The sequence below is a fragment of the Carcharhinus amblyrhynchos genome, chromosome 4, assembly GCF_965287045.1.
Source record: "Carcharhinus amblyrhynchos chromosome 4, sCarAmb.v2.hapA, whole genome shotgun sequence".
Classification (NCBI taxonomy): Eukaryota; Metazoa; Chordata; class Chondrichthyes; order Carcharhiniformes; family Carcharhinidae; genus Carcharhinus; species Carcharhinus amblyrhynchos.
In genome coordinates this window covers 59,735,936-59,761,681 of record NC_137327.1, presented here as the reverse complement: position 1 = coordinate 59,761,681, position 25,746 = coordinate 59,735,936, and the positions used below count along the sequence as shown (strand labels likewise).

General features: G+C 43.3%; 1 protein-coding gene across 1 annotated transcript in view; it reads right to left on the bottom strand.

The window, feature by feature from the left end:
- Window positions 1-6,038: 6,038 nt before the first annotated feature.
- Window positions 6,039-25,746, bottom strand: part of vac14 (vac14 homolog (S. cerevisiae)) — a 347,166-nt gene continuing 327,458 nt past the window's right edge. The window contains exon 20 of the mRNA XM_080187225.1: window positions 6,039-12,337. Coding sequence (XP_080043351.1) covers window positions 12,154-12,337 — 184 coding nt within the window. The 3' untranslated portion in view covers window positions 6,039-12,153. The remainder of the gene's footprint in view (window positions 12,338-25,746) is intronic.

Sequence of the window (25,746 nt, the reverse complement as noted above, 5' to 3'; positions counted from 1 at the left end):
AGTGGATGAGCTGGTGGTGCAGATCAGCACAAATGGATATGATCTGGTGGCCATTACAGAGACGTGGCTGCAAGGTGATAGGGACTGGGAGCTGAATGTCCAGGGCTATCAAGTGTTTAGGAAGGATAGGCAGGAGGGAAAAGGGGGCGGCGTAGCTCTGCTGATTAAGGATAGCATCAGGGTGGTAGCAAGGGATGATATTGGAGCCAAGGAGCAGAACATGGAATCGTTGTGGGTGGAGATTAGGAACAGCAAAGGGAGGAAGACGCTGGTGGGTGTCGTCTATTGGCCCCCGAACAATGATCTGGAGGTGGGGCGGGCTGTTAACGCGCAAATAAGTGCGGCGTGCAGGAATGGGACGGCCGTAGTTATGGGGGATTTCAATCTGCATATTGATTGGTCGACCCATGTTGGACACGGTGGGCTCGAGAAAGAGTTCTTGGAATGCTGCCGGGATAGTTTCCTGGAACAGTGCGTGTTGGAGCCGACGAGGGAGCGAGCTATCTTGGATCTGGTGTTATGTAATGAGGCGGGTAGAATTAGGGACCTTGCGGTGAAGGATCCTCTTGGGGAGAGTGATCATTGTATGGTGGAGTTTCTGGTGCAGACGGAGGAGGAGAAAGTGGGTTCCCAGACACGCGTACTTTGTTTGAATAGAGGGGAGTACAGTAGGATGAGAGAAGAATTGGCGAATGTGGACTGGGGGAGCACGTTGGAGGGAGGGTCTGCTGAGGAGCAGTGGAGGATCTTTAAGGAGATCTTTCTTGGTGCTCAGCGGAAATTTATTCCGATGGTCAAAAAGGACCGTAGGAGGAGAGGTAATAAGCCGTGGATAACGAAGGAGGTGAAGGAAAGTGTTAAATTAAAAGTGGAGGAATTTAGAGTAGCTAAGAGTAGTGGGCGAGAAGAGGATTGGGAGAGGTTTAAATGTCAACAAAGATTGACAAAGAAGTTGATAAAGAAGGGTAGGAGAAACTATGAAGCTGGGCTAGCGCTTAATATAAAAAAGGATAGCAAGAGTTTTTATAAATATATAAAAAGGAAGAGGCTGGCTAGGGTGAACGTTGGTCCTTTAGAGGATGAGAAAGGGGACCTAGTGGTAGGGGATGGGGATATGGCTAAGGTATTGAATAACTTTTTTGTTTCTGTCTTCATGGAGGAGGACGTGAATAATTTGCCGGGTGTTAGTGATGGAAAGGTGGTAGGACTGGAGGGTCTTAATGACATTACTGTTACTAGAGAGGCGGTGCTCGACAGACTGGAGGGGGCTGATTGTGGACAAGTCCCCAGGACCGGATGGAATGCATCCGAGGGTTCTGAAAGAAATGGCGGAGGTGATAGTGGATGCCTTGGTGGTTATTTTCCAGACGTCGCTGGATTCCGGGGAAGTGCCGGAAGATTGGAAAACGGCTAATGTTACGCCGTTGTTTAAGAAGGGTGCCAGGCAAAAGGCGGGGAATTATAGGCCGGTTAGTTTAACGTCTGTGGTAGGTAAAATGTTAGAATCCGTCATTAAGGAGGAAATTGCGAGGCACCTTGAAGGGAATTGCTTGATAGAGCAGACGCAGCATGGTTTCATTAAAGGGAAGTCGTGTCTGACAAATTTACTGGAGTTCTATGAGGATGTGTCTAGGGCGGTGGATAGAGGAGAGCCGGTGGATGTGGTCTTTCTGGATTTTCAGAAGGCGTTTGACAAAGTACCTCACAAGAGGTTATTGCAGAAGGTCGAGGGACATGGAGTTGGGGGTAGGGTGTTAGCGTGGATAGAGGATTGGTTGTCAAATAGGAGGCAGAGAGTGGGGGTCAATGGGTGCTATTCGGATTGGCAGATGGTGACTAGTGGAGTGCCCCAGGGGTCGGTGCTGGGGCCTCAGCTTTTTACCATTTATATAGATGATCTGGAGGAGGGAACCGAGTGTAGGGTGTCGAAATTTGCTGATGACACCAAGATTGGGGGAACGGCAAATTGTGCGGAGGGTGTGGAGAGTCTGCAGAAGGATCTAGATAGGCTGGGCGAATGGGCCAGGAAATGGCAAATGGAATTTAATGTTGGCAAGTGTGAGGTGGTCCACTTTGGTAGGAATAATGGTAGGAAGGACTATTACTTACGTGGCGAAAAACTGTAGCAGGCGACGGTGCAGAGGGACCTCGGGGTCCTTGTGCATGAGTTGCAAAAACCCAGCTTGCAGGTGCAGCAGGTGGTCACGAAGGCGAATGGGATGCTGGCCTTCATAGCGAGGGGGATTGAATATAAAAGTAGGGAGGTCTTGCTGCAGCTATATAGGGCATTGGTGAGGCCGCAGCTGGAGTACTGTGTGCAGTTTTGGGCGCCGTACTTACGCAAGGATATTTTGGCCTTGGAGGGAGTGCAGAGGAGGTTTACTAGGCTGATACTGGAGTTGAGGGGGTTGAGCTATGAGGAGAGGCTGAATAAACTAGGCTTGTACTCGTTAGAGTTTAGAAGAATGAGGGGAGATCTCATTGAGACGTATAAGATGATGAATGGGATGGATAGGATAGAGGTGGAGAGACTCTTCCCGCTCAGAAAGGACAGTAGGACTAGGGGGCACAGCCTCAAGATAAAGGGGGGGCGGTTTAGAACAGAGTTGAGGAAGAATTTCTTCACTCAAAGGTTGGTGAATCTCTGGAATTCTCTGCCTGTTGAGGTGGTGGAGGCTGCCTCGCTGAATATTTTTAAGACGCGGGTTGATGGGTTTTTGATAAGAGAGGGGATTAAGGGTTACGGGGAGAGGGCGGGAGTGTGGAACTGAGCCACGACAGATCAGCCATGATCTTATTGAATGGCGGGGCAGGCTCGAAGGGCCAGATGGCCTACTCCTGCTCCTAGTTCTTATGTTCTTATGTTCTTAAAACAAAGGCAAAACACAAAGTAGGTAAAGGAGAAAATGCTCCCATTCTGAAACACTGGAAGCAGCAAAATGCCCAGCACATCCCAACAGCAGACCACCCAGAGCAACAACTTCCTAATGAGGGACACAGGAGAAAGACTTATTAATTGACTTCCTGTTATTCTTCCCCTGATTGAACATTCAGTTTCAGGCTATCCAAAGAATTGTTGCTGACTGAGTGTCACAGACTGGTGCATTCCAAGGTCCAGGATTACATATAAGGGATGTACTGAGCTCAGGACAGCTGCTGCCAAAACATCATGGAGAAAGGTCACCGTCTAAGGTATACCTTGTATATACCAAGTATATTGTATACCAAGCAGTTGGAGGCTTGTGTAAAACCCTTTGGGCTGTAAGCACCACTTTGACATTAAATATATATTTAAATATGAGCTGTAATTGTAAGTGCAGTGAGGCACCTCAGGATATATTGAAAGAAATCAAAATGTTACATTTGATCAGTTATGTGATGCACTTTAAAAATTTTATGAAGTATGTTTTTTTTGATGAGGACAATGTCAAGTAGATTTTTCATGTGTTGGTTTTCTTGTCACCTGCCCAGTCTGAATACCATGCCATTCAATGCTCAGCCAGTCGTGGTGCTCCAAGTCATTTTTATCAACATTGAAGTCACCCAACGAGAGATTATTGTGTTCCCTCTCTACCCTCAGAGTTTCTTCCAAAGGATGATCAACATGGAGGAGTACTGCTTCATCAGCTCAGTGAGGTGGTGAGCAGTACGTTTCATTGCCAACGTTCAATCTGACACTATGTTACTTCAGAGCATCCACAGTCAATGCTGAGATCGCACAGGCCCATTCCCTTCTGAGCCAGTGCGCTGCCAGCCCCTCTGGTAGGCCTATCCGACTAAGACTTCCCCACGGATTAGCTGAAAGATGTGATTCTGCAAGTGTAGCTAATCTGTAACTCTGCTCTCTAAATTTTGACACAATTCAAAGTGCATAACTCTGTAGGTTTCACTGGGTTGGATGTGTTTTTATCATGTCTGTTGCCTACATTTATACTGAGTAATCTGCCCAGTTTTATTCTTTCTAGATCCTTTCATTGCAGTCTGATACAACTGAGTGGCTTGCTGGGTCATTTCAGTGGGTGGTTAAAATCAAACATATTGCTATCATCTGAAGAAAAACACAATTTGGAATGATTATTACATTTGATCTGGAAGCAGCACAGAAAAGAAAATTTGTAATTATTAAAAAAATGTGATGAATCTGTACTTGTTTCTAAGAACATTTTGAAATTACTTCTAAGAGTTTGCATCAATTGTAATTTTCTTGGATAATAAGGAATTCTGGTTCATATGATCTGGAAACCCTTGACCGGGAAGCAGTACCAAAAGACAAAAACTGTGTGGCACAACACGAAGGAGAGTTGCAAGAGAGGAGAGCTGGAGGCAGGAAGCAATCAGTACACAGATGTGGATACAGAAAGAGAGGCAGAAAGAGGAACACAGAATTTGTTTCTGCTTGGCAGCAGACATTCTTGGTGCAATAATGGACAAGTGAGCTTAAAGGGACTAAATCCTAAAAATTGGTGTGAATAGCTCAGGTGTGTGAAGGATCTGAGAATTTGTATCAGAGGTCCAGACTAAACTGGATATTATACATTTGTTGATTGAAAAGGAACTTTGGAAAGTTACACCATTAGGACTGGCGTGACCCAAATGAGAGAGGGGTTGTAGAGTTTTGCTGGTCAGAGTTAACTCTTGTCGGGTACCTCAGATGGAATGTAGCTGCCTCGTACCATGCCTTGAATGGAAAATGAAATCTATCAGAGACTGAGTTGGAAAGACAGAAAGCTTGCACATGGTGCCACGTTTATGTGGGGAGTGGTGAGGATACTTGTGGTTGCACAAGCCATATCTTTGTCATAGCAACTATTTAAACCAAAGTCTTACTTTTTATTTGACGCATTAGATGCCTATTTAATTCGTGTTCATTTTATGCTGGTTCTGATTCATGTTAAAGTAAAAGACACAAAAAATGAAATCTTCCGGGTAATTTATTTCTGTGGGGCTCATTCAGTAAATGTGGTTATTTGGTCTGTGTTTCCCCCACAAGAATATTAACAAAGGACAGTAGATTTTTTTTTCCCTGAAGGACATTAGTGAACCAGATGGACTTTTATAACCATCTGGTAATTTCATGATCACTATTATTGAAACTTTTTTTAAAGCCCAGAGCCATTTAATTAGTTGCATTTAAATTCCCCCTGCTACCAATGTCTCCAAATCATTAGTGCAGGTCCCTGGATTCATAGGCTGTGACACAACCACTATGCTAGCAAACCACTGAATGCCATTCACCATAACTAGCCTAGCGCTCAGCTCAGTGCGACACACTTAAAATTGACAGCCTCCTGACACATAGGATCATTTCAGTACTGATGATACTACTCGCTGATACTACTGATGATACTAATCTTATACAGCATTCAGTACTGATGATTCTGCTCGCATATATCTTATACAGCATTTTTGAAGATGGGGAATAGGAGGATCTTGTTCGGGCAACAGTAACGCTGATGCTGAGCATGAACCAGGACCGTCATGTTTTGGTTTAGGCTGGCATCCTTGCAAACCCTGTATCACCAGGTACCACCAGTAACAAGCAGGGTGGCAAAGTTAGCACTGCTGCCTCACAGCGCCAGGGACCTGGGTTCAAATCCTGACTTGGGTCACAGTCTGTGCAGAGTTTGCACATTCTCCTCGTGTCTGCATGGGTTTCCTCCAGATGCTCCGGTTTCCTCCCACAGTCCAAAGATGTGTAGGTTAGGTGGATTGGCCGTGCTAAATTCTCCCTCAGTGTACCCAAACAGGCATCGGCGTGTCACAACTAGGGGATTTCCACAGTAACTTCATAGCAGCGTTAATGTAAGCCTACTTGTGATTAATAAATAAACTTTGCTTTAATTCTAGATGAAGAGATATCATGGATGGTCTGACATATCAAGATGCCAGGATTGACATAGTGCTGGTCTAAAGAAGCACCGAGCACCTCGTTATCCAGTGGGGTAGCTTGTTGAGCGGAGAGCAGAATACTCGTAACAACAAAAATCAGCATCAAATAAACTGCTGAGTATATATGAAAACATGAAAAATGATTCAACTTCAAAGAGACAATGAACCTTTATTTAATTACGGATTTTAGACAATAATCCATCAAAGGAGGCCAGTAGTTTTGTTATGGGGCAGATCTTACTGCAAAGGAAGTGTACCGACATGGCCAAAGAGGGAACAAAACCCAAATGAGGTCAGACCTGTTAAAATATATTGCTCACTTTCCTTTTAAAATTACTCGTGCTTTGTCTCCAGGAAGAGTTGAGTTACAGTTTCCAGAATACCACTAAGAACCATTCCATCCAGGGTTTTAATTTCTCTCCATTTGAAATCCTCCCTATTTTGCTTCAAGAACTGGCCAAGGCTCACCCTTCTCTTGCAGTTCTCTCATGGCTATCAAATAAAACACACCAAGTATCTAGGTTGGAGTCACAGATAAACTTACAAAGTAGGTCATTTCTTTTACACATCTATGTACAACACAAGTTTATTTTAAATATCAAATTGAAAGAGCAAGACTCTGTAAACAGGATTAATAATGTTCATTCCCCTGCACCAGATGTGCAATCATTTACAATCTGAGGGCATGATTAGCTCTTTCTCTTTGGAAGTTAACCAGATTGATCACAAATTTATAATAATTCATCTTAAACATAATTGTGGCAAGTGATTTGTTGTAGTCAGAAAATGGTGCCAACAAGGGGTAGTTGCAGCATGCGTCAGCTGTTTAGTTGTAGCATTTGATCAACATAATCAGACCTTGTTCCCATTGCGGTTGGCTCAACCCCAAACTGGCACCTGCGTTACCCCCTCTTTAAAGGGCATCAGCATGGCTAGTAAATTCCCAAAATGCTGTTTCCTGACAAATCACTTGCCTAGTAGATAAATGGATCCCCAGAAAATGATTGAAATACATTGATATTTTATTCAACACAATGGGTTCTGCATTAGGTTCACCTCACACCAAAGGAAGTTAGAGGCAGACACACAGCCACAGAGATCATCACACAAATCTACATTCCAATAAGCAAATGTTGTTTATAATGAGTCACTTCATTTTGCCAAAGGTTAGTTCATCAGAATGGGGAAATTTTTGAGGAGAACATGAATAAAAGATGGGACTGGACACCAGTCTGTTTAGGGCATGCACTCATCACTGTTAACAGTGAATCTTTCGGTAGATAATGAATGACAAATATGTTTAACTCTGTCACCCAGTTTACCCTAAGAAACATGCTCCTACCAACCCACAAGACCTTACGATTCCCACTTGCCCACTCTCCTAATAGTGTAGACTTTAACTGGAGCCTGATTCCAATGGTCATTCACAACCAGGCCAACCTGGTCCCTGTGTAACACATAGGGGTTTGCGTGCTTACCTATTACTCAGTACAGCTCAGCAGTGAACATGGAGCATGAATCTTTGCTGATTCCCTTCCCCTCCATCAGCTAAATGAGCCAGGTCTGGGAGCTTCCTATTTTGCACTGCTGAGTACAAAGGCAGATAGTCTATGGACAGGCCCTTACCCAATGTATGATCACTCTTTCCCAGCTCCCGATTGCATCTGCAATGGTTTGAAGTTGGGCAGTGCTATCCACAGAAAGCTGATGATGTGCCTGAAGGAATAATTCATTCTGCAAAAATTCACAATTTACTTACTTTGACCCACAATGTTGATCTTGGGCATAAAACCACTCTGTACAGTACTGATTTGACATTAATTGTCCAAATTTCAGCATACATCAAGACACATTGTGCTTAGCCAATGGTCAAATTACTGCTGGGCAGTTAGATGTTTAGGAAGATTACACTGTACTGCCCAATTTCAAAATCTGAGACTTGGGTTACCAAATTAGATCACAATTTGGAAAATGATTTCATCCGAGGTAAACAAACACTCTCATTCCCCATAACATCATACAACACAGCCCCACCAGCTTTTCAAGGGTGCAGCGCAATGGAATAGAATCACCCTCACCACCACACCACAGTTAAAAAAATTTGGTCAAATTGATTCCTCAACTCAGTTCTAAACACAAAGGAGACCCAGAAATCACAATGGCTGGAATCTGTTGAACTGTCGCCAGCTGAGATGCTTTTTAAAGCTCTATTTGCATATGCTATTTGGAGGTTTGTTGTTAAATCTCTTTCCAAGCACAGGGAAGGGCAGAGTAAAGTAAAGCTAGATAAAGCTGGACCACAATGGTGTCTACAATATCCAGGGAAGAGTGGAGTGGGAAATCAGGCATAAATGACTGGTCTGGAATATAACTGCTTAGATAGATGGGAGGGGAGAGGTGAGAAAGTACCCTTTGAAACTGTGCTCTGCCATAGAAAGGGAGAGTGCTCCAAGAACATACTGCACATGGCCTTTTATTTATTTTCCCACACATTGTAGTGAACAATATCCAGTTAACCATCTCCCTCACCAGAACCAGTACATCCCCATAGCAGAATCAGTGATCAGGACTGGATTCCTGAAAATCAGAATAAAATAATACAAGTTCGCCAAAGGATGTTAAAGATAAAGGCTTTTCTGGAGTAGAACCAGCTCAGCAAGGTGCAGCTGGGATACTCAGCATCATTATACAGAACACAGTGTGCAACCACTGCATATTTTTAAGAGATGCAGATTAAAGATAGTGGATGTCATTGTACTTTTCTGTATCTATTTGAAAAAAAACAATGTTAATAATCTAAAATCAGTCATCTAACCAAAAAAATGACTAAAACTGAAATCTAAATGAGAGAAAAAGTATCAAACATCTTTCAAATTAGAACCAATAATGTGATGATGTTATAGTAAAAATGCATGGCATGTTGACATTTGAACTGTAAAAAGCAACCAGCAGCACAATCCAATATCTCTTCCAAACCTGGGCTGTGTGTCATTGCATCACATTGGGTCCAGCAGTGGCCTGCCACTGCATAACTGGGGTCCAGTACAGATCTGCTACTGTATAACTGGGGATCTAGTACAGATTTGCTACTGTATAACTGGGATCCGGTATGGATCTGACACTGTATAACTGGGGGCTCTAATACAGATCTGCCACTGTACGGCTGGGGTCCAGTACAGACCTGCTACTGTATAACTGGTCCAATACAGATCTGCCACTGTATAACATTGCAGGAAAAGGGAGGATGACTACAGGTCTGTCTGTGGAGGTGGGAGCAGTGGCATTTGAGATAGACTTGAGTGTCTCATAACATTAACATGTATTAAGTGCAATTTTTACCATAGTGTATTGTCGTCAATATCCTGAAATAAACCACCAATGTGTTTTCACGTACAAATTCTGATGTCCTACTGTTGGACAAAAGGAGCATCCATAAACAATCCATCTTGCATGGGGCACTATGCTTGTCTAAAATTGATTTAAATCCATTATCAAAGACATAGAATGAAGTCTAATATCTATTTCTTCCCCCCACTAAAAAGGATCAGAATCCTTGTCAATGGCATGAACTGAATGGGGTCTGAGCACCCAGCAAACCTGGGATGCTTTCTCCTTAATCCCAAAACATAACTACTATGACTTACAGAGAGAGGTAAGAGCAAGGATCGAAAGAGGAGGAAGGGGAGAGGAAGAGATTGGATGAGGCTGGGCAATCAAGTGAATTATGCAATTATTCAGTTTTTAAAAAACATGTTTGGAGAAATGGAAGTAGCCGCAGGATACCTTAGGTGCCAGAGGAGAGCACAATGCCAGACAGCAGCATGCGCTGCATTGCCCAGCAGGCCTTGTATCCAACCTGCAGTGCCTTACAGATCAACCAGAACCTTAGCATTACAGTCAAATCCAACTAGATCAACTGATTCTGATGATGGAAATGGGATTGACTGCTTTGTACAATATTGGTGGATTTCAAGTTTATTTTTTTCTTGAGGTTTAAATGCTTATAATATTCCTCTGCCTCCGGGACTTATCTAACTGTTAAGTGGGTCTCTAAATTGGAAAAGAGCTTAAAAGGCTAAAGAAAATTGCAAATTTAAAAACGTTTGCTTGAATTTACAATCTTTCTGATTAAGCAGTGAGTGCTGATCATGCTTGAAGGAGTTATTAATATTGTGGTTCCTTCAATGGGTTGGGTAGAGGAGAAAGTTCCTCCTGCTCCCAGTCTGATGAAGTCTGCTCAAGGGCACTATTTTAAAATTGAAAAAGGCTGAATATTGCGAGACCATGATTCCCAGACAGAATGGAATGGATTGGTTAATTCGCCTGTCAATCACACTTGGAGCCCATGTTGATTATATAACTCTCCTCCACTCACTGCACTCTGGGGAACTAATCCTGCTGTACTGGGGAGACTGCTTGCTGTTGTTCATCAGTAAACAGAGGTTGTTTGCTATAGTTGAGAAAATTAGAACCCACAAGTCCTGCCCCTACCTCCAGTTTATTGGTTGATACAACAGTATCAAAGCTTGCTCCGTTTAAGAAAGAAACTTTGAACAAAGAAAATAAAACAAGATTTTCAGATGTGTGTACCCACTCCAGTGACTGACATCTAACAACAGTCTGCTTGTGACCCCATGCTGACATAAATAGAAAGTAGTGATATGTCAAAGTACAGGCAGCCAATGGAAGATTGAAGAAAACAACGAAGCCTAAAGACCAGCAGCAGGGTAAACATGATTGATCATAGTGCAAAATATTTCCCTCATCCCTCACCTCAACGCAGCGAAAGTTTCAAACAAAGAGTTTCATGCATTTAAGTCGTTTTTGGCAGTCTTGTGAATAGAACAAATTTGACATTGTCAAGTTTGGGAAGCAGGTCACCAAGATGAGAGCGTTAATTGCAAGGCCAATTGTGTTGCCCATCCCTACCCCAGAAAGATTTACTATTCATTATTTGATTGCATTCTCAAGATTTTTAGGGTTCAGTCTTTTTTTTGTATTGCCCTGTCTTCTATCTTGGTCCTTTAAATCATGACACAACTGCACCTCACACATTACAGTGGTCAGCACCCAAAATGGCAATCAGTACAACTGACTTTACAGTAGGTTTGTAGCAAACCTTTCAACGTTTATACAGCCTGTGGGCTACTCCAATTCAACCTCATGACCCTTTTTGGACATTGGTGAACAACCTTCAACTAAGGTCACTGTGGCCTGAGAATACCTTTTACTGCTCTGTTTAATATGTCTGATGCAAATTCTATTGACAATAATTTGTTATGTTGCTTCCAGTAAAAACGCACCTGCGCGATCTTGTTGTTGACCAGATTGCAGGATGCTAGTGTTGCCCATTACCAGCACAATCAGCAACAAACAATACCAGATCAGGTATATCAGTGTGAAATGTAGATAAAGTTCTCTCTACGCTGTTGCAGCATGCCTCAAGCCTTAGCCTGAGGAGAGCAGCTGCTAGTAAAGCAGCGACACCTTTTCCCCATTGCCTATAGCAATCACCCTTGTGCTCAGACAAAAGCCACTTGATATTGACCCTCTGCCCATGATGTTGCTGACTGGGCTTTTTCAGTAATGTATGGCAGTGCGATCAGAAAGGGGACAAATAATCTACACACATTGCCCGAGCTCACTGAACAAAATTGTAAACTATGGTTGCTGGAAAAATGCCCAAATTGCCATTGACTGGAATAATTTCTCTTCCTGAGAGAGAAAGATGAAGAACAATATTTGATCAACATAAAGGGGGAGGAGGAGAAGGGGGTTTTGATGGAAATTCATGCAAAGGTTGGTACACAAGCAAAAAATAAAACTCTGTCTGGAACTGAGAAATTATTGTATGTGGCTTGGCAGCTGGCTTAGCAGTGATAGTGCAAAGGATTTACCTTTCAACAACTTTACCCTTTTGGGGGTATTAAAGGGAAACATTGGGGAACAATGATCAGTGCAAAAACAATACCACATGGGGGAAATGAAGGGGAGGCATTCTAGAACATTGATCAGTGCAAAGATGAATAAGGGGGAGCAGTGCAGACAATTACTATACTTTGAGATTCTCACAGACCTATAAATTCTATCCAATTAACACAGGAACATTGCCCAGCCCACAATAATGTGAGGATGAGTAGTGGTAAAGGACTCTGCATTGCCAAGGCAGTAAGGTGGTCCATCCAAAAGGGCGCTATGGTTCAGTCAGTCCCACAGCAGGCAATCCGACAGCTGAACGCACAATGTCCATTGAGTGGTGGTCCATCACACACAATAAGTTGTCTCTGTGTCACGTGGATGTTTTCTCTCCAGCTGATCATTGCGTCCTGCCCGCTGATGCCTGATTTCCAGGTGTTTGTTCTGTACCTTCTCAAAGTGCTGCAGCAGTTCACTATAGTCGATTTCTGAAGGGACTTGCTTATTGGGGGTTGTGGGCTTTTCATTGGGTCTGGAAATCAAAACAGTTTCAGTCAATGCAAGACAAATAGGAGGAGATTAAATGGACATTATTGGTGGGTTAAAATCCTGAAACTCAGGACCCAGCAGTATCATCAGAAAATCATTACCACATGGACTACAGCAATTCATCACCACCATCTTAGGGTCAATTATGGATGCACAATAAATGTTGCCCCCATCAGCCAAGGCCATGCCCTCAGAGTGAATATAAAAGAAAACCCAATTTTCTAACAAAAATGGGGGCTACTGGGGCAAGTTCAGAAATTGGGAAGTAGTCAACTTTTCATAAGTTAGCAATGGCAGTTCAGTTCTCACAATTGCAACAAGTTTCTCTCCGATGGTGTGAACAAACCTAGCAATTTTAACCCGGGCTTCAGTTCAGAAAGGGATCAACTGGGAGTTGTGCTGTACACATAGGGTAACAGAGATGTGCACTGCAGCGAACTTCCACTATACCACTATATCAAGCGTTAATGAGGATGCAGCAGGTAAGGGGGTCCTTCAGCCCAATGTGCCTGTGCTAGCTCTTCAAGTGCAGCCACTCTTATCCTCTTTCTTTGTTCTCTATTAGGACAGCATGATAGCACAGTGGTTAGCACTGCTGCTTCACAATGCCAGGGACGTGAGTTTGATTCCAGGCTTGGGTTACTGTCTGTATGGAGTCTGCACGTTCACCCCGGGTGCTCCAGTTTCCTCCCACAGTCTGAAAGATTTGCTGGTTAGGTGCATTGGCAATCCTAGATTCACCCTCAGTGTACTCGAACAGGTGTCTGAGAGTGGTGACTAGGGGATTTTCAAAGACACTACTTACTAAACAAATAACTTGTTGTATTTTTATGCACTTTCCCTTCACCGAATCAATTTCTTTTTATGTATGATCTGTGTCACACTACCCATCTTATTGCTATAATTCCGGTAACACTTTGTTCATCAGGATTGTACACAGCCTTGAAGGAAACACCGACTGGACTTTGGCTTCTCAGACCTTGCAAATCACGTGAACTAATATTCATTTCTGTGTTGGTTGTACTATTACTATCAACTGTTGTAAAACTCTTTTTATCACGCTGCACGTGATGGAGAGGGAGAGGGAATGGGGGCACCCATGCGAGGGAGCGCACAAGGGGGAGAGAGGGGGAGAGAGGGGGAGAGAGGGGAGAGAGGGGGAGAGAGGGGGAGAGAGGGGGAGAGAGGGGGAGAGAGGGGGAGGAGTGAGGGGGAGTGAGGGGGAGGAGTGAGGGGGAGTGAGGGGGAGAGGGAGAGAGAGAGAGGGAGCGAGAGGGAGCGCGCGAGGGAGAGAGAGGGGGGGCTGCGTGCGTGCACATGAGAAAGCCTATTTCAGTGTTTGTGTCAGCATGTCAGTCACTGTGAAGGTTTCAGGGGCTGAATGTTAAATATATTAAGTTGATTCCTTCCAGGTGAATCACCTCGTGACTCAAGGTTGCACGCTGCACAATTCAATTCCTGTATTGCCGATATCCAAATGTCTGCAGGAGTTGAGACACAAGCAGGAGGTTAAAGATTAATGAAGGTTTCTCAGGGACAATACATTAGGAAACAGCACGGTAAGTGTTAGGAGGCAAGCATACAGCTGGGGCTTGTAGTCCATCAGGGCACTTCAAATTTGAAATAAAGAGGCGGAGTTCCTCTCTCAGGCTTTGTTCAAGTTAGCTATACCACAGGTCAGGGAGGATTTTCCTCTCATTAACTGAGAAAGGAGAGAGCTTTGGGCAGAAACTGCTTCCAAATTTCTCACCTGGAACTGGTGCTGTGTGAACTCCACCACTGAGATACTTTAAAGGAGAATCTCAGACAAACACTGCTGGCTGCCTACAGCTTGAGCGACACTGTCTGATCATCAGTCCTGAGCAAACTACTAGAATTAGGAACTGGACTGAGGGAATCCAGATTCATCCCATCCAAATTGCTTCACAGCCAGAGGGGATGATTAGGCTGGACACAAACACCGATCCCAGAGAGGAAAAGAAAATCAAACTCAGTTTATCACCCAGTCTTGGCCATCATCTGCTGCCTTCAGTACTCAATACTATCTGGTTTAGCTGGGGGTCATAGAGCATAGCTTCTGAGTTAAAAATAGACTGATTGGTCATTCATTCCCTCCTCTGCTATTTTTGGGGAAACACTCATCACTAAAATAGCTGCCATATTCAACAATACAACAAGGCAGTTTCCTCGAAAGTATGTCATTGTCTGCAAGGTGTCTCAGGGTGTTTGAGGCATGATAAAGAACACAGGTCTCGTGATCTTACGTACTGCTGTTATGGATGGAGTGAGGTTGCCTAGCAGTTGGCATCAAGTGTTGAGACAACCAAGAACAACAGCAAGGCAATTCAGAGAAAGAGCAGATTTTCTGCTGTATACATGATGCAAACTGGCTGCAATAACCAAGTTATCTGGAGGAAATGGAGGAAAAAGGAAGATGGTTGTTCTATACCATATTCCATATTAAATATACATGCAAAGTCCTGGTAGGAGTGAAAAGGGTTGGACATTTTGGGGAATAGATTACCCTCCAATCCCCTGATTGTCTGTCTGAATTCACTGTGTTTCTATTGGTGAAGACCTTGGAAAGCTAAAACTGTCCTCATTTTACAAAGGCAGCTTTTAAGTAAAATACAAAGTGTGGCGGGTGGATGGACAGTAGAGAACACACACGCATTTGCAAATAATTTCTGCAGTGGCAGAAAAAAGAGTAACCCTCTGAATATAAAACTGCAGTCACTAAACACACAGGGGATTCAAACATTGCCAGCATTTACAGGGATAGTGCCAGTTCACTGGGGTCAGATGCTCCTGTAGATTTAGGTGGGTCACACTTCCTGTTTGTTTCCTTCTTTGTTTACACTTCCCTGGTTGGGGCACAAAATATCAGTTATGCTTGGAGGTGGCTGAGAGATCAATGCCCTGCCCATTCCCATCATTGGCAGTGACACACTCAAGGACATCAGCAGGAGTTCTGCTGCTGTTAGCATTTTCTCTACAACAACTCTCCGGGCAGACTGTTCCCACTGAATTATCATCCAGTAACCTCCAGATACTGAACAAATATACACTAGGGTTAACAGTAGGCCAACCCTCTCTGACCACTGACATCTTGGCCCACAGCAGTTGCACTCGTAACACACCTCAGGGCCCATCTGCAGTCAGCTCCCCACGCCATGCCTGTGAACAGAGCTGCTGCTCATTTGCTTTCTGTCCTGCCTGATCCAGTCGAGATTCTGTGCTTTTCCTTGGAATTCTCCAGCTGCAACAAAGGGATGTTATTTGGAGACACATCAACCTCAGCTTCCATCCATCAAGTGAAAGAGTGGATTTAAAATGAAACCATTTCATTCGGCTATGAGACCTGCAGATTTATTTCCCTTTCTCTTCCTGTGGGAAGTGCCTTGGCAATAGTGACATTATTGAATCAGGAGTTCAGTATGTGGAGAAATCACAGGCAGTGTCTGTGTTCCATCACAAACATGTGCAGCAAGATATCAGGATGGGATTGTGGGGCCCGACGAATATTGAACATGCCATCCTCTATGTTGCAGACATGAACATATTTAACATACTTTAAACTTTACACTGGATTATCTTAAACACTGCCACAGGGTTCCCCTGAGATGATCATGGGGTTTCCAGTGTTCAAGCCGAACAAGGTGTGGGTGACAGTAATACGTGCAGTGTTTTATATTATTTCAGTGAAGACAACCTGTACCAATCGTGGGCAACCTGCAGCCCCGGGGGAGGCCACATGTAGCCCCACCTGAATTCTGAGTGCGACCCATGAGACATTTTATTGACCACTGCCCACGTGCAGGTTTGCCACATTCCGCTGCTTTCCAATCGTTAGTTTTTTCTTACCTACATGACTGAAGTGATATGCATGTAAAGAAAAGACACGTGAAATGAGGTGTGTGCTCATTGCTCACAACATTGACTGTGAGAGCCGTGTGCTCTCTCTGACCAATCAAGTGTAAATATGTATTTTGTTTTTACCATTTTAAGTTGATGAGAGTTCTCTTAATATATGAACAATTAAACATTTTCTATAACTTATGAAATATTTGGTATATATTAAACATATTTAATCTTATTCAAGGGTCATTGTTAGTGAACATGCCTGATTTCAATCTTGTGGCCCACTCACCAGCCTCGGTTGTCCATCATTGACCTGTACTGATTGAAATATGTGGAGTTGATTGTAACTGTCCTTCTATTCAAATCAACTTATCTCAGCAAGTGTTCCTTCAGTCCACCTTCCCAGAGACTGTGCGCAAGATACAAATATTCAGCTCAGATCACAAGGATATATTCCTGTTACATTTTGACAATGGTGAAACATTAACTCTGTTTCTGTCTTCACAGATTCTGCCAGACCTGCTGAATTTTTGCAGCATTTTCTGTTTTCATTCCCATTTTCTGAAATCAGCAGAGTTTTGTTTTTGTATTATCATTCTGCCCCTGGGTTACCCTAAAATACAAACAGACAGTGCAAGTCACCTCTCATAAAACATGCTCAGGCAGCCATGTAGGAGTTTGGTGTCAGAATGTGATTTGCAGACAATTTAACTGCTTGGCACCCCCTTCAGACACAGCGCAGTACTGCTGCCAGGAAAAGTTGAGCGGAGGTTTTGGGTAACATCTATGAAGTCTCAGAATGAGTTACAGAATGGGTTGACAGGTGCAGGAAGGAAAAGGGTGGAGCAAAAATTGAAGGGATTCAGAAGATAATGATGAGTAATGTTCTGTGTCATCACAATATTCCAGCCAGCACTCAGACAGACATTGGTTATTTGGTACAGTGCACAATGGCTAGTTTGTTTTGTCAATGAGGTGTTTTGATGTTGAATAGACTATTGCAGTTGGGCAGCCTGTGAGGAGGGCCTGGAGGATCAAGTGCTGTTATATCATAAAGTGCAATGGAAAATGTGATCATAGTTAGAATGGGTGCAGTACAATCAAATAAAATCACCACTGTTCTCAGCTCACTGCAAATATAAAATATTAAATACTACAGAGAAAACCAAGATTAATGGGCCAGGAATACCAAGTCAAGTTATTTACGAAAACACATAGGTAAAAATTGGTTCACGCAAATTCCAGTGTTTGGAATTATCTGTCACCTGGTGCTCTGGGTACAGATGGGTGGATATGGTGAGTATGTTACAGTATAAGAGTGGACAATAACTGCCTATAATGTGTATAATGCATTTAATGTTGAAGAATCCTCCAAGTTGCCAAAGAAGAGCCATGTCAATAAAAACATTTCTGACACAAGAGGGGATATTAGGACAAATATCCAAAAGATTGAGTAAAGATGTAGGTGACAAGGAGCGAGGCAGGGAGAATGCCAGAGATGACTGCCAAAGCAGTCGAAAACGCACCATCAAATGGAAAAAATCAGGGATGTATGAGAGTCCGAATTGAAGTGCAGATATTTCTCAACCATGTAGGGCTAGAGGAAGTTCAAGAGTGGGGGACGAGTGAGACTACAGAAAGATATGAAAATAAGGGTCTCTCTATTCTTCCCTGTCCACTTGAGATACTGCTGCAGCAAGAACAGAACTAAACCTATAATTTCAAACTGCAATGTGGATCACGGAGGGATGGAGGCTAAAGTAACAGAGCAGGAGCCCCTGTAAGCAGCAACCAGGGGCAGCTTTGAACATCAGTCAGGGCCGTGCTCAGCAATCTGAAGTACAAGAAAATAATTACAGTTCTACAGCACCTTTCACAACCAATGTCCCAAAGTGCTTTACAGGCACTTAAGTACTTTGGACAGGCAGTCACTGTTGGACAGTGGTTGTGGCAGTCAATTTACTCATGGGAAGCTCCAACAAACAGAAATCAGTTAAATCTGTGTTTTTTCAATGATGTTAATCAGTTAAATCTGTGTTTTTTCAATGATGTTTAACATGGGATTAATACTGGCCAGGACACTAGGGACATCTCCCCAGCACTTCTTCAGAGATTGCCTCAGAATCTTTTACATCCACGAAGAAGGCACGATCTCAGTTTAAAGCATCATCATACAATTAGCACCTCTGACACTGCAGTACTCCCTCAGCGCTCAGAAGCATCAGCCTAGACTTTGAAGCCACAACCTTGTGGCTCAGAGGAGAGTGACACCTGCTAAGGTGTATGGAAATGGTTTCTGAAAGGGCAGAGGTAAACTCTTGATTCCGTTAGCAGGTCGAATCCCCAGAAACATTAAGTTCTACACAGTCAGCCATGCAAGAACTCCTGCTGAGGAGAAGCAGCCTGTCTGTGGGTTCTTAACCTGCGATCCATTCACTGAAGTCAACAGTGGTCAGTGGATCCAGAACATGAACCTCATTGCTCCCCAGGGCTCATTCAATGACTTTAAACAAACATCATCATATTTATCCTCGACTTCATCTGAGTTGGTCATGTTAGGGCCATACACACCACTGGAGTACAGGGGGAGTTTAAGCATCATCAGACTCTCTTTTCTCTCCCTCCCCTGGGGTTACAATTCTTCAACACCGTGAGAATCATTCTGTGACTGTGACAAGTGAATGAAGCGGACTTGGACAAAAAAAAGCACTGGACGCCCTGCCCTGTGTTTAAAGTCCCTTCTCTGTTCCCCGGAGCAGAGAAGCTACGACATCTTTTCCGGAGCCTTCAACATGTCATTGACGAAGACGAACATCTCGCCAAAGCCATCCCCACACCCCCACTTCTTGCCTTCAAACTACTGCACAACTTCAAACAGACCATTGTCTGCAGCAAACTACCCAGCCTTCAGGAGAACAGTGACCATGACACCACACAACCCTGCCACAGCATCCTCTGCAAGATGTGCCGGATCATTGACACAGATGCCATTATCTCACATGAGAACACAATCCACCAGGTACATGATACATACTCTTGCAACTTGGCCAACGTTGTCTACCTGATATGCTGCAGGAAAGGATGTCCCGAGGCTTGGTACATTGGGGAGACCACGCAGACGCTACAACAACCGATGAATGAACACTGCTTGACAATCACCAGGCAGGATGTTCTCTTCCTGTTGGGGAACACTTCAGCGGTCACGGGCATTCGGCCTCTGATCTTCAGGTAAGTGTTCTCCAAGGGGGCCTTCACGACACACATCAGCGCAGAGTCGCTGAGCAGATATTGATAGCCAAGTTCTGCACACATGAAGACGGCCTCAACCGGGATGTTGGGCTCATGTCACACTATCTGTATGACTTGCCCGGGCTTGCAAAATCTCACTAACTGTCCTGGCTGGAGACAATACACGTCTCTTTAACCTGTGCTTAACCGTGTCTCCGCTCACATTGTCTGCACCTTTATGACTTGATTACCTGTAAAGACTCCCATTCCAATCATTATTTTGTAAATTGAGTTTGTGTCTTTATATGCCCTGTTTATTCCACTTACCTGACGAAGGAGCTGTGCACTGAAAGCTAGTGGCTTTTGCTACCAAATAAACCTGTTGGACTTTAATCTGGTGTTGTGAGACCTCTTACTGTAGATGCAAAGACACAGGCACAAAAATGGCAAGATGCAAGTGTCCTGCTGCAGAGGTGTTCTTTCACCACTTTGTTTACACTGAGATAAAAACGATGTGCTAGAAATACCCAGCAGGTCTGGCAGCATCTATGGAGAGACAAACAAGGACATTGTTTTGAGTCAGCTATGAGTCTTTTTTGCCCTGTTGCTTGCTGCTGACTCATCGACCTATCATCCATGTATGTGGTTTAAAAAAAACTCCTGCTGAGTTTTATGATTAGCAACATTTTCAAATAAAGTTTTAGTATTATTTCCATAGAATCCCTAGAGTGCAGGAGGAGGCCATTCAATCCAAATTGGTGAGTCTGCATCAACTACATTCCCACCCAGGCCCTGTTTCTGTATCCCCCCATATTTACCCTGCTAATCACCAATTTACTCTGCTAGGGCCAATTTAGCAAGGCCAATCAACCTAACCTGCACATCTATGGACTGAGGGGGGAAACCGGAGCATCTGGAGGAAACCCACGCAGACATGGGGAGAATGTGTAACTCCACACAGACAATGATCCCAGCTGAAATTGAATCTAGGTCCCTGACACAGAGGCAGGAATGTTAATTACTGTGCCACACCTAAGTTATATTAGATAGCTGTTTGTAAGTTACAACCAAACTCAGTGAGATGAGATAGCAACCTTCAGAACGTATTTGCTACAGAGACTTTAAAAAGAGATTTGAATGTCATGTGGGCAACTTAAAGGAATTTCATGGCAAGATTTCAAGTTAAGACTTTTACCACAAGAACCGAAACAAAATCAACATCGATCAAACATTATTTAGTTGACAACTAATACTGAAAACAACAGAAAAGATGACCCTTTAGTTTCTTATTGTGACCAATAAGTTTGTTTAGCCTAATTCTGCAGCATTTATAGGAACTACACCACAGTTACTTCCACCTTCCAACGGCTTTGCTTCTTGTTTCGCTGAGACCTAAGCTGTTTCCCTCAGTTTTCAGACTATGCCCAAATCGACTTCCAGTAACAAGGCCCATGCTGATGATTTCTTCTGGCCTTGCCAGGGCAAATCCTGCAGTGTCCTTAAATCTGTGTCTGGTAGCTAGCAGAGAACCCATCCTTTCCCTCAGCGTCCAAGGATTTTTAATCTGACTGCCTGAGATCTGTAAGGCTACCTTTTGGTGTAGCCAGATAGTCTGTCCTTTGCTCTCATATGTTAAACCTGACACATGGATTTCAATAGCACTTGATATGAGCCTCCTGTCCTCATGGTAACCAGGTTACATCAGCTTATTCTGGGAGACAACTAGCAGGAGGTCCAAATATACCCTTTTTACCCTGAACTAAAAAGGTAGCTTTAAACATAATGACCTTATAAAGCCTTATATTCATAATACTATTTTCAAAACGGCACCTGAGTGTAAAATCGATGATATGATAGAAATCAGTTGCAATGCAAACCTATAACTGGAAAACCTACCACAAAGAGGAAAGAGGATTTAAAAGAAATCACAACAGCAGCTTCCAATTCCTGCCAGTTGGCTTTACATTTATTTCTCTGCACATACACTGTGTACATTGCTGTCACACCTGCCCACCAAATGAACTTTCCTCCTAGTCCTGCAGACACCACTGCCTTTCCAGCTCCTATAATATAACATGCGGTCAAGTGTGAGGCAGGGCCAGTCTGTCCCCCGAAGCCCTTTCATGCGCTGCTTTTTTCCTTAGGGCACGCAATTGCTTCCCTCTACACTAAGTGCCTCGGGATTTGATCCCAAACCATTTACCAAGCCGAGGTATTACCCGTCAACCTTTCAGCATCTAGCACTCTCATTTGTTAGATACAGAGTAAAGCCTCCTCAACATCAGTGATTCTGCCAGCGTGGTCCATAGGCTGGTCCACAATGCAAGTCACTGATGTGTAATAACACAGCTAAGGCCATACAAGAGAAATGGACAGATTCCTCATTCACCCCTCACTTGCCTAACATTACACAACCAGACCAGCCCCCATGTTATCCTAAGTGTTAGCAACAACAATGTAATTTTATAAATAAGATTTAAGTAATTGTTGATGATATTTGATTAATAGAAGTATTAGTTTCTCAGAAGAATATTCTGATTATTTTATAATCCATTAGAATGCTTCACGTAAATGTGTTGTAGTACTGTTTATAATATGAAAATGTCTTTATTTTTGTTTCTAGTATTAATAATTTACTTATATTTAATTTAAAACTGCACATATATTTATTACATTTTGTAAAAAAAGGCAGCAAAATAGTCATAGTCTCCGTAAGTTTGCATTAACTCTGATGAGTTTTTTTGCAGTGACAAGTGAAAGCAAATGGGATAGAAGCAGTGAGTGATCTGGGGGACGATTTGTCTTGCCTGAGTGGTCCACAGACAAAACATTTTGAGAAGCACTGCCCTACTCTGTGCCAGTAGGAAATTGTCTACTGCACCTGTGACATCTTTCCATGCCCAATTACGATCATCCGGAGTCATTGATTGAGTTGTTGATAGTGAAACTGGGGCAGGTTTCTACCCAGTGTCTACACCTAACAGGATTAGGACTGAAGTTACCGAAACTCAATGGCCTGTTCAGTCAGCATAAAGTCTTTCATCTCAGCAGTTTTGGCTGGATTTAAAAACAGGTCATGGGGTGCAGGACCAGTTACTACTCTCTCCAAAGGCTGACCCTTTCCATGAATCAAACAGTGGCAAAGCACTGTTAGTTTTCTGTCTACCTCTTTTTTTTTTGCTGGCTGTTTATCTTCAAGTAGTGAGGAGGAGGATGATGCATTACCATCAACTCTCATGATAAACAAATCCTCCTACCTGGTAATCTTACCACACCTTGTAAGTGTATATTGCCCTACTTCTGAAGCTATATTTTAACTTTGCTCCTTTCTCACCAAGCTGTGAGCAGTAGCTCCCTTGGAAAGCTGGGAACATGCTGCTAATAGAGAGGCAATGGAGCTGCAAAAAGGGGAACTGTGCAGCAGGGAGGAGGAACCACTGAGTGAAAATTCCAGAAAGGAGGAATTTTTTGAAACCTTAGCTTTGAGGACGGAGCAGAGGGTCATGTACCAAAAGTACTTCACAGCAATGGTCCCCTCATTGGGACATGTGAATTTAGTACTCCATTACCAAGTTCCCACAAGATGCTCATAGTGCTGTTGAAACAGTCACTACAATTCAAGATTCCCATTGCCAAGTGCTGAAATGTGACATCAGGATTGAACTCTGTTGTAATGCCTGTTGTGGCTGAATGGCCTGATGAAAAGCACAGCGTTGGTTCATATATGAAGAAGGACTTCTGATAAAATATTGGAGAGCTACCACCAGCCAAAGAACCATACCTAGCAGAGGAGGAAAAGAGAGCCTATAATCCACATGATTAATTGTGGCGTTATTATAAAAGTTATGTAACCAAGGGTCAAACAATGTCGGTTACTGTGCAGATCTACAATGTATAATTGAGATGTGCAGAAATGCAGCAGTCTCTATTGCAGTAAACTGTTTATACGGAATAATGAACTATCCATATAAAGCTCTTACATTCCCTGGCAGGCCTCACACAGATAAGCAAAGAGTGAACTGCTGTACAATGCTCCCAATGTTACACAAAAAAACATAATTCATCCAAAGCCCCAGGGTCTTACTTTTCCCTTATATCAACCCCACTGAAATTGGAAATGGATCCTATCGGAATTGCACCCTTGTCTGTGCAATCCACTGCTTGTGTCACAGTGAGCCTCAGCACTAACAAGCTGTTCCATGAAATGTTTAGACAGTCTGAGACACAAATCCTCTCCAATGCCGATGTTTAGAGCAATAATGAAATCATTCAGCACGTATATAGTGTCTTTCACAATTTCAGAACTTCCCAAAGTGATTAACAACCAACGTAGTCCTTTTGGAGTACAGTAACTGTTGTAATGTGGGAGCAGTGAAGTTCCACAAATAAGAACAGGATGGGGACCAGATAATCTAATTTAATGACTCTGGCTGAGGGATAAATAGAAAAGTTACAGCATAGAAGGAGGCCATTTGACCCATTTTGTCCATATCAATCCAATGACACCCAGATGCCCTTTCCAAACCTACCTTCCTGCACCTGGCCCATAGATCTATAACTTATAGCATTTAAGGTACAGATCCAGGTTTTTTTTTAAAGAGTTTAGGGTCTCTGCCTCCATCATCAATTTGGGCACTGAATTCCAGACACCCACAACCCTTTGCATAAAAAAAAGTTCTTCATGCCCCTTCTACACCTACTGCCACTCAGCTTGAATCTACATTCCCTGGTTTTAGAATTCTCCATCAAGGAAAACAATTTTGTCCTGTCCCCTCTACCTCTTCTCATAATTTTGTGTATCTCTATCAAGTCATCTTCTTTGTTCCAAGGAAAATAACCCCAACCTACCCAATCTCTCCTCATAGCTACACTTTTCTAGCCCTGGCAACATTTTAGGAACCTGCTCACTTTCAGACAGCACTCTTCATCCAGTCCTTACCCAAGATCAAACAAACAGGGTTCATCAGCAAGACCACTCAGTTAAGCACTACTCTCCAGGAAACTGCAGGGGCTGGGAACATCTGAAATGTGGAGCTTATTCAAGGAGCAGCTACTGTGAGTCCTTGATAAATATGTACCTGTCAGGCAGGGAGGAAGTGGTCGAGTGAGGGAACCGTAGTGTGCTAAGGAAGTTGAATCACTGGTGAAGAGGGAGAAGGAGGCTTATGTAAAGATAAGACGTGAAGGCTCAGTTAGGGCTCTGGAGAGTTATAAATTAGCCAGGAAGGAGCTAAAGAGGGAGTTAAGAAGAGCTAGAAGAGGAGATAAGACGACCTTGGCGGATAGGATCAAGGAGAACCCTAAAGCCTTCTATAGGTATGTCAAGAATAAAAGATTGGTTAGGGCAGGATTAGGGCCAGTCAGAGACAGCAGTGGGAAGTTGTGCGTGGAGCCTGAAGAGATAGGAGAGGCACTGAATGAGTATTTTTCGTCAGTATTCACGCAGGAAAAAGTCAGTGTAGTCGAGGAGAATACTGCGATACAGGGTTGTAGACTAGACGGGATTGAGGTACATAAGGAAGAGCAATTCTTGAGAGTATAAAAATAGATAAGTTCCCTGGGCCGGATGGGATTTACCCTAGGATTCTCTGGGAGGCTAGGGAGGAGATTGCAAAGCCTTTGGCTTTGATCTTCATGTCGTCATTGGCTACAGGTATAGTGCCAGAAGACTGGAGGATAGCAAATGTCGTCCCCTTGTTCAAAAAGGGGAGTAGAGACCATCCTGGGAATTATAGACCGGTGAGCCTTCTGTTGTGGGCAAAGTTTTGGAAAGAATTATAAGGGATAAGATTTATAATCATCTAGAGAGAAATAAATTGATTAGGGATAGTCAACACGGTTTTGTGAAGGTAGGTCGTGCCTCACAAACCTTACGAGTTTTTTGAAAAGGTGACCAAAGAGGTGGATAAGGGTAAGGCAGTTGATGTGGTGTATATGGATTTTAGTAAAGCGTTTGATAAGTTTCCCCATAGTAGGCTACTGCAGAAAATGCAGATGCTTGGGATTGAGGGTGATTTAGCATTGGCTAGCTGATAGATGACAAGAGGGTGGTGGTTGATGGGAAATATTCAACCTGGAGTTCAGTTACAACTGGTGTACCTCAAGGGTCTGTTCTGGGGCCACTGCTGTTTGTCATTTTTATAAATGACCTAGATGAGGGTGTAGAAGGATGGGTTAGTAAATTTGCTGACGACACCAAAGTCGGAGGAGTTGTAGACAGAGAGGATAGATGTTACAGTTTGCAGAGGGACATAGATAAGCTGTAGAGCTGGGCCGAGAGGTGGCAAATGGAGTTTAATACGG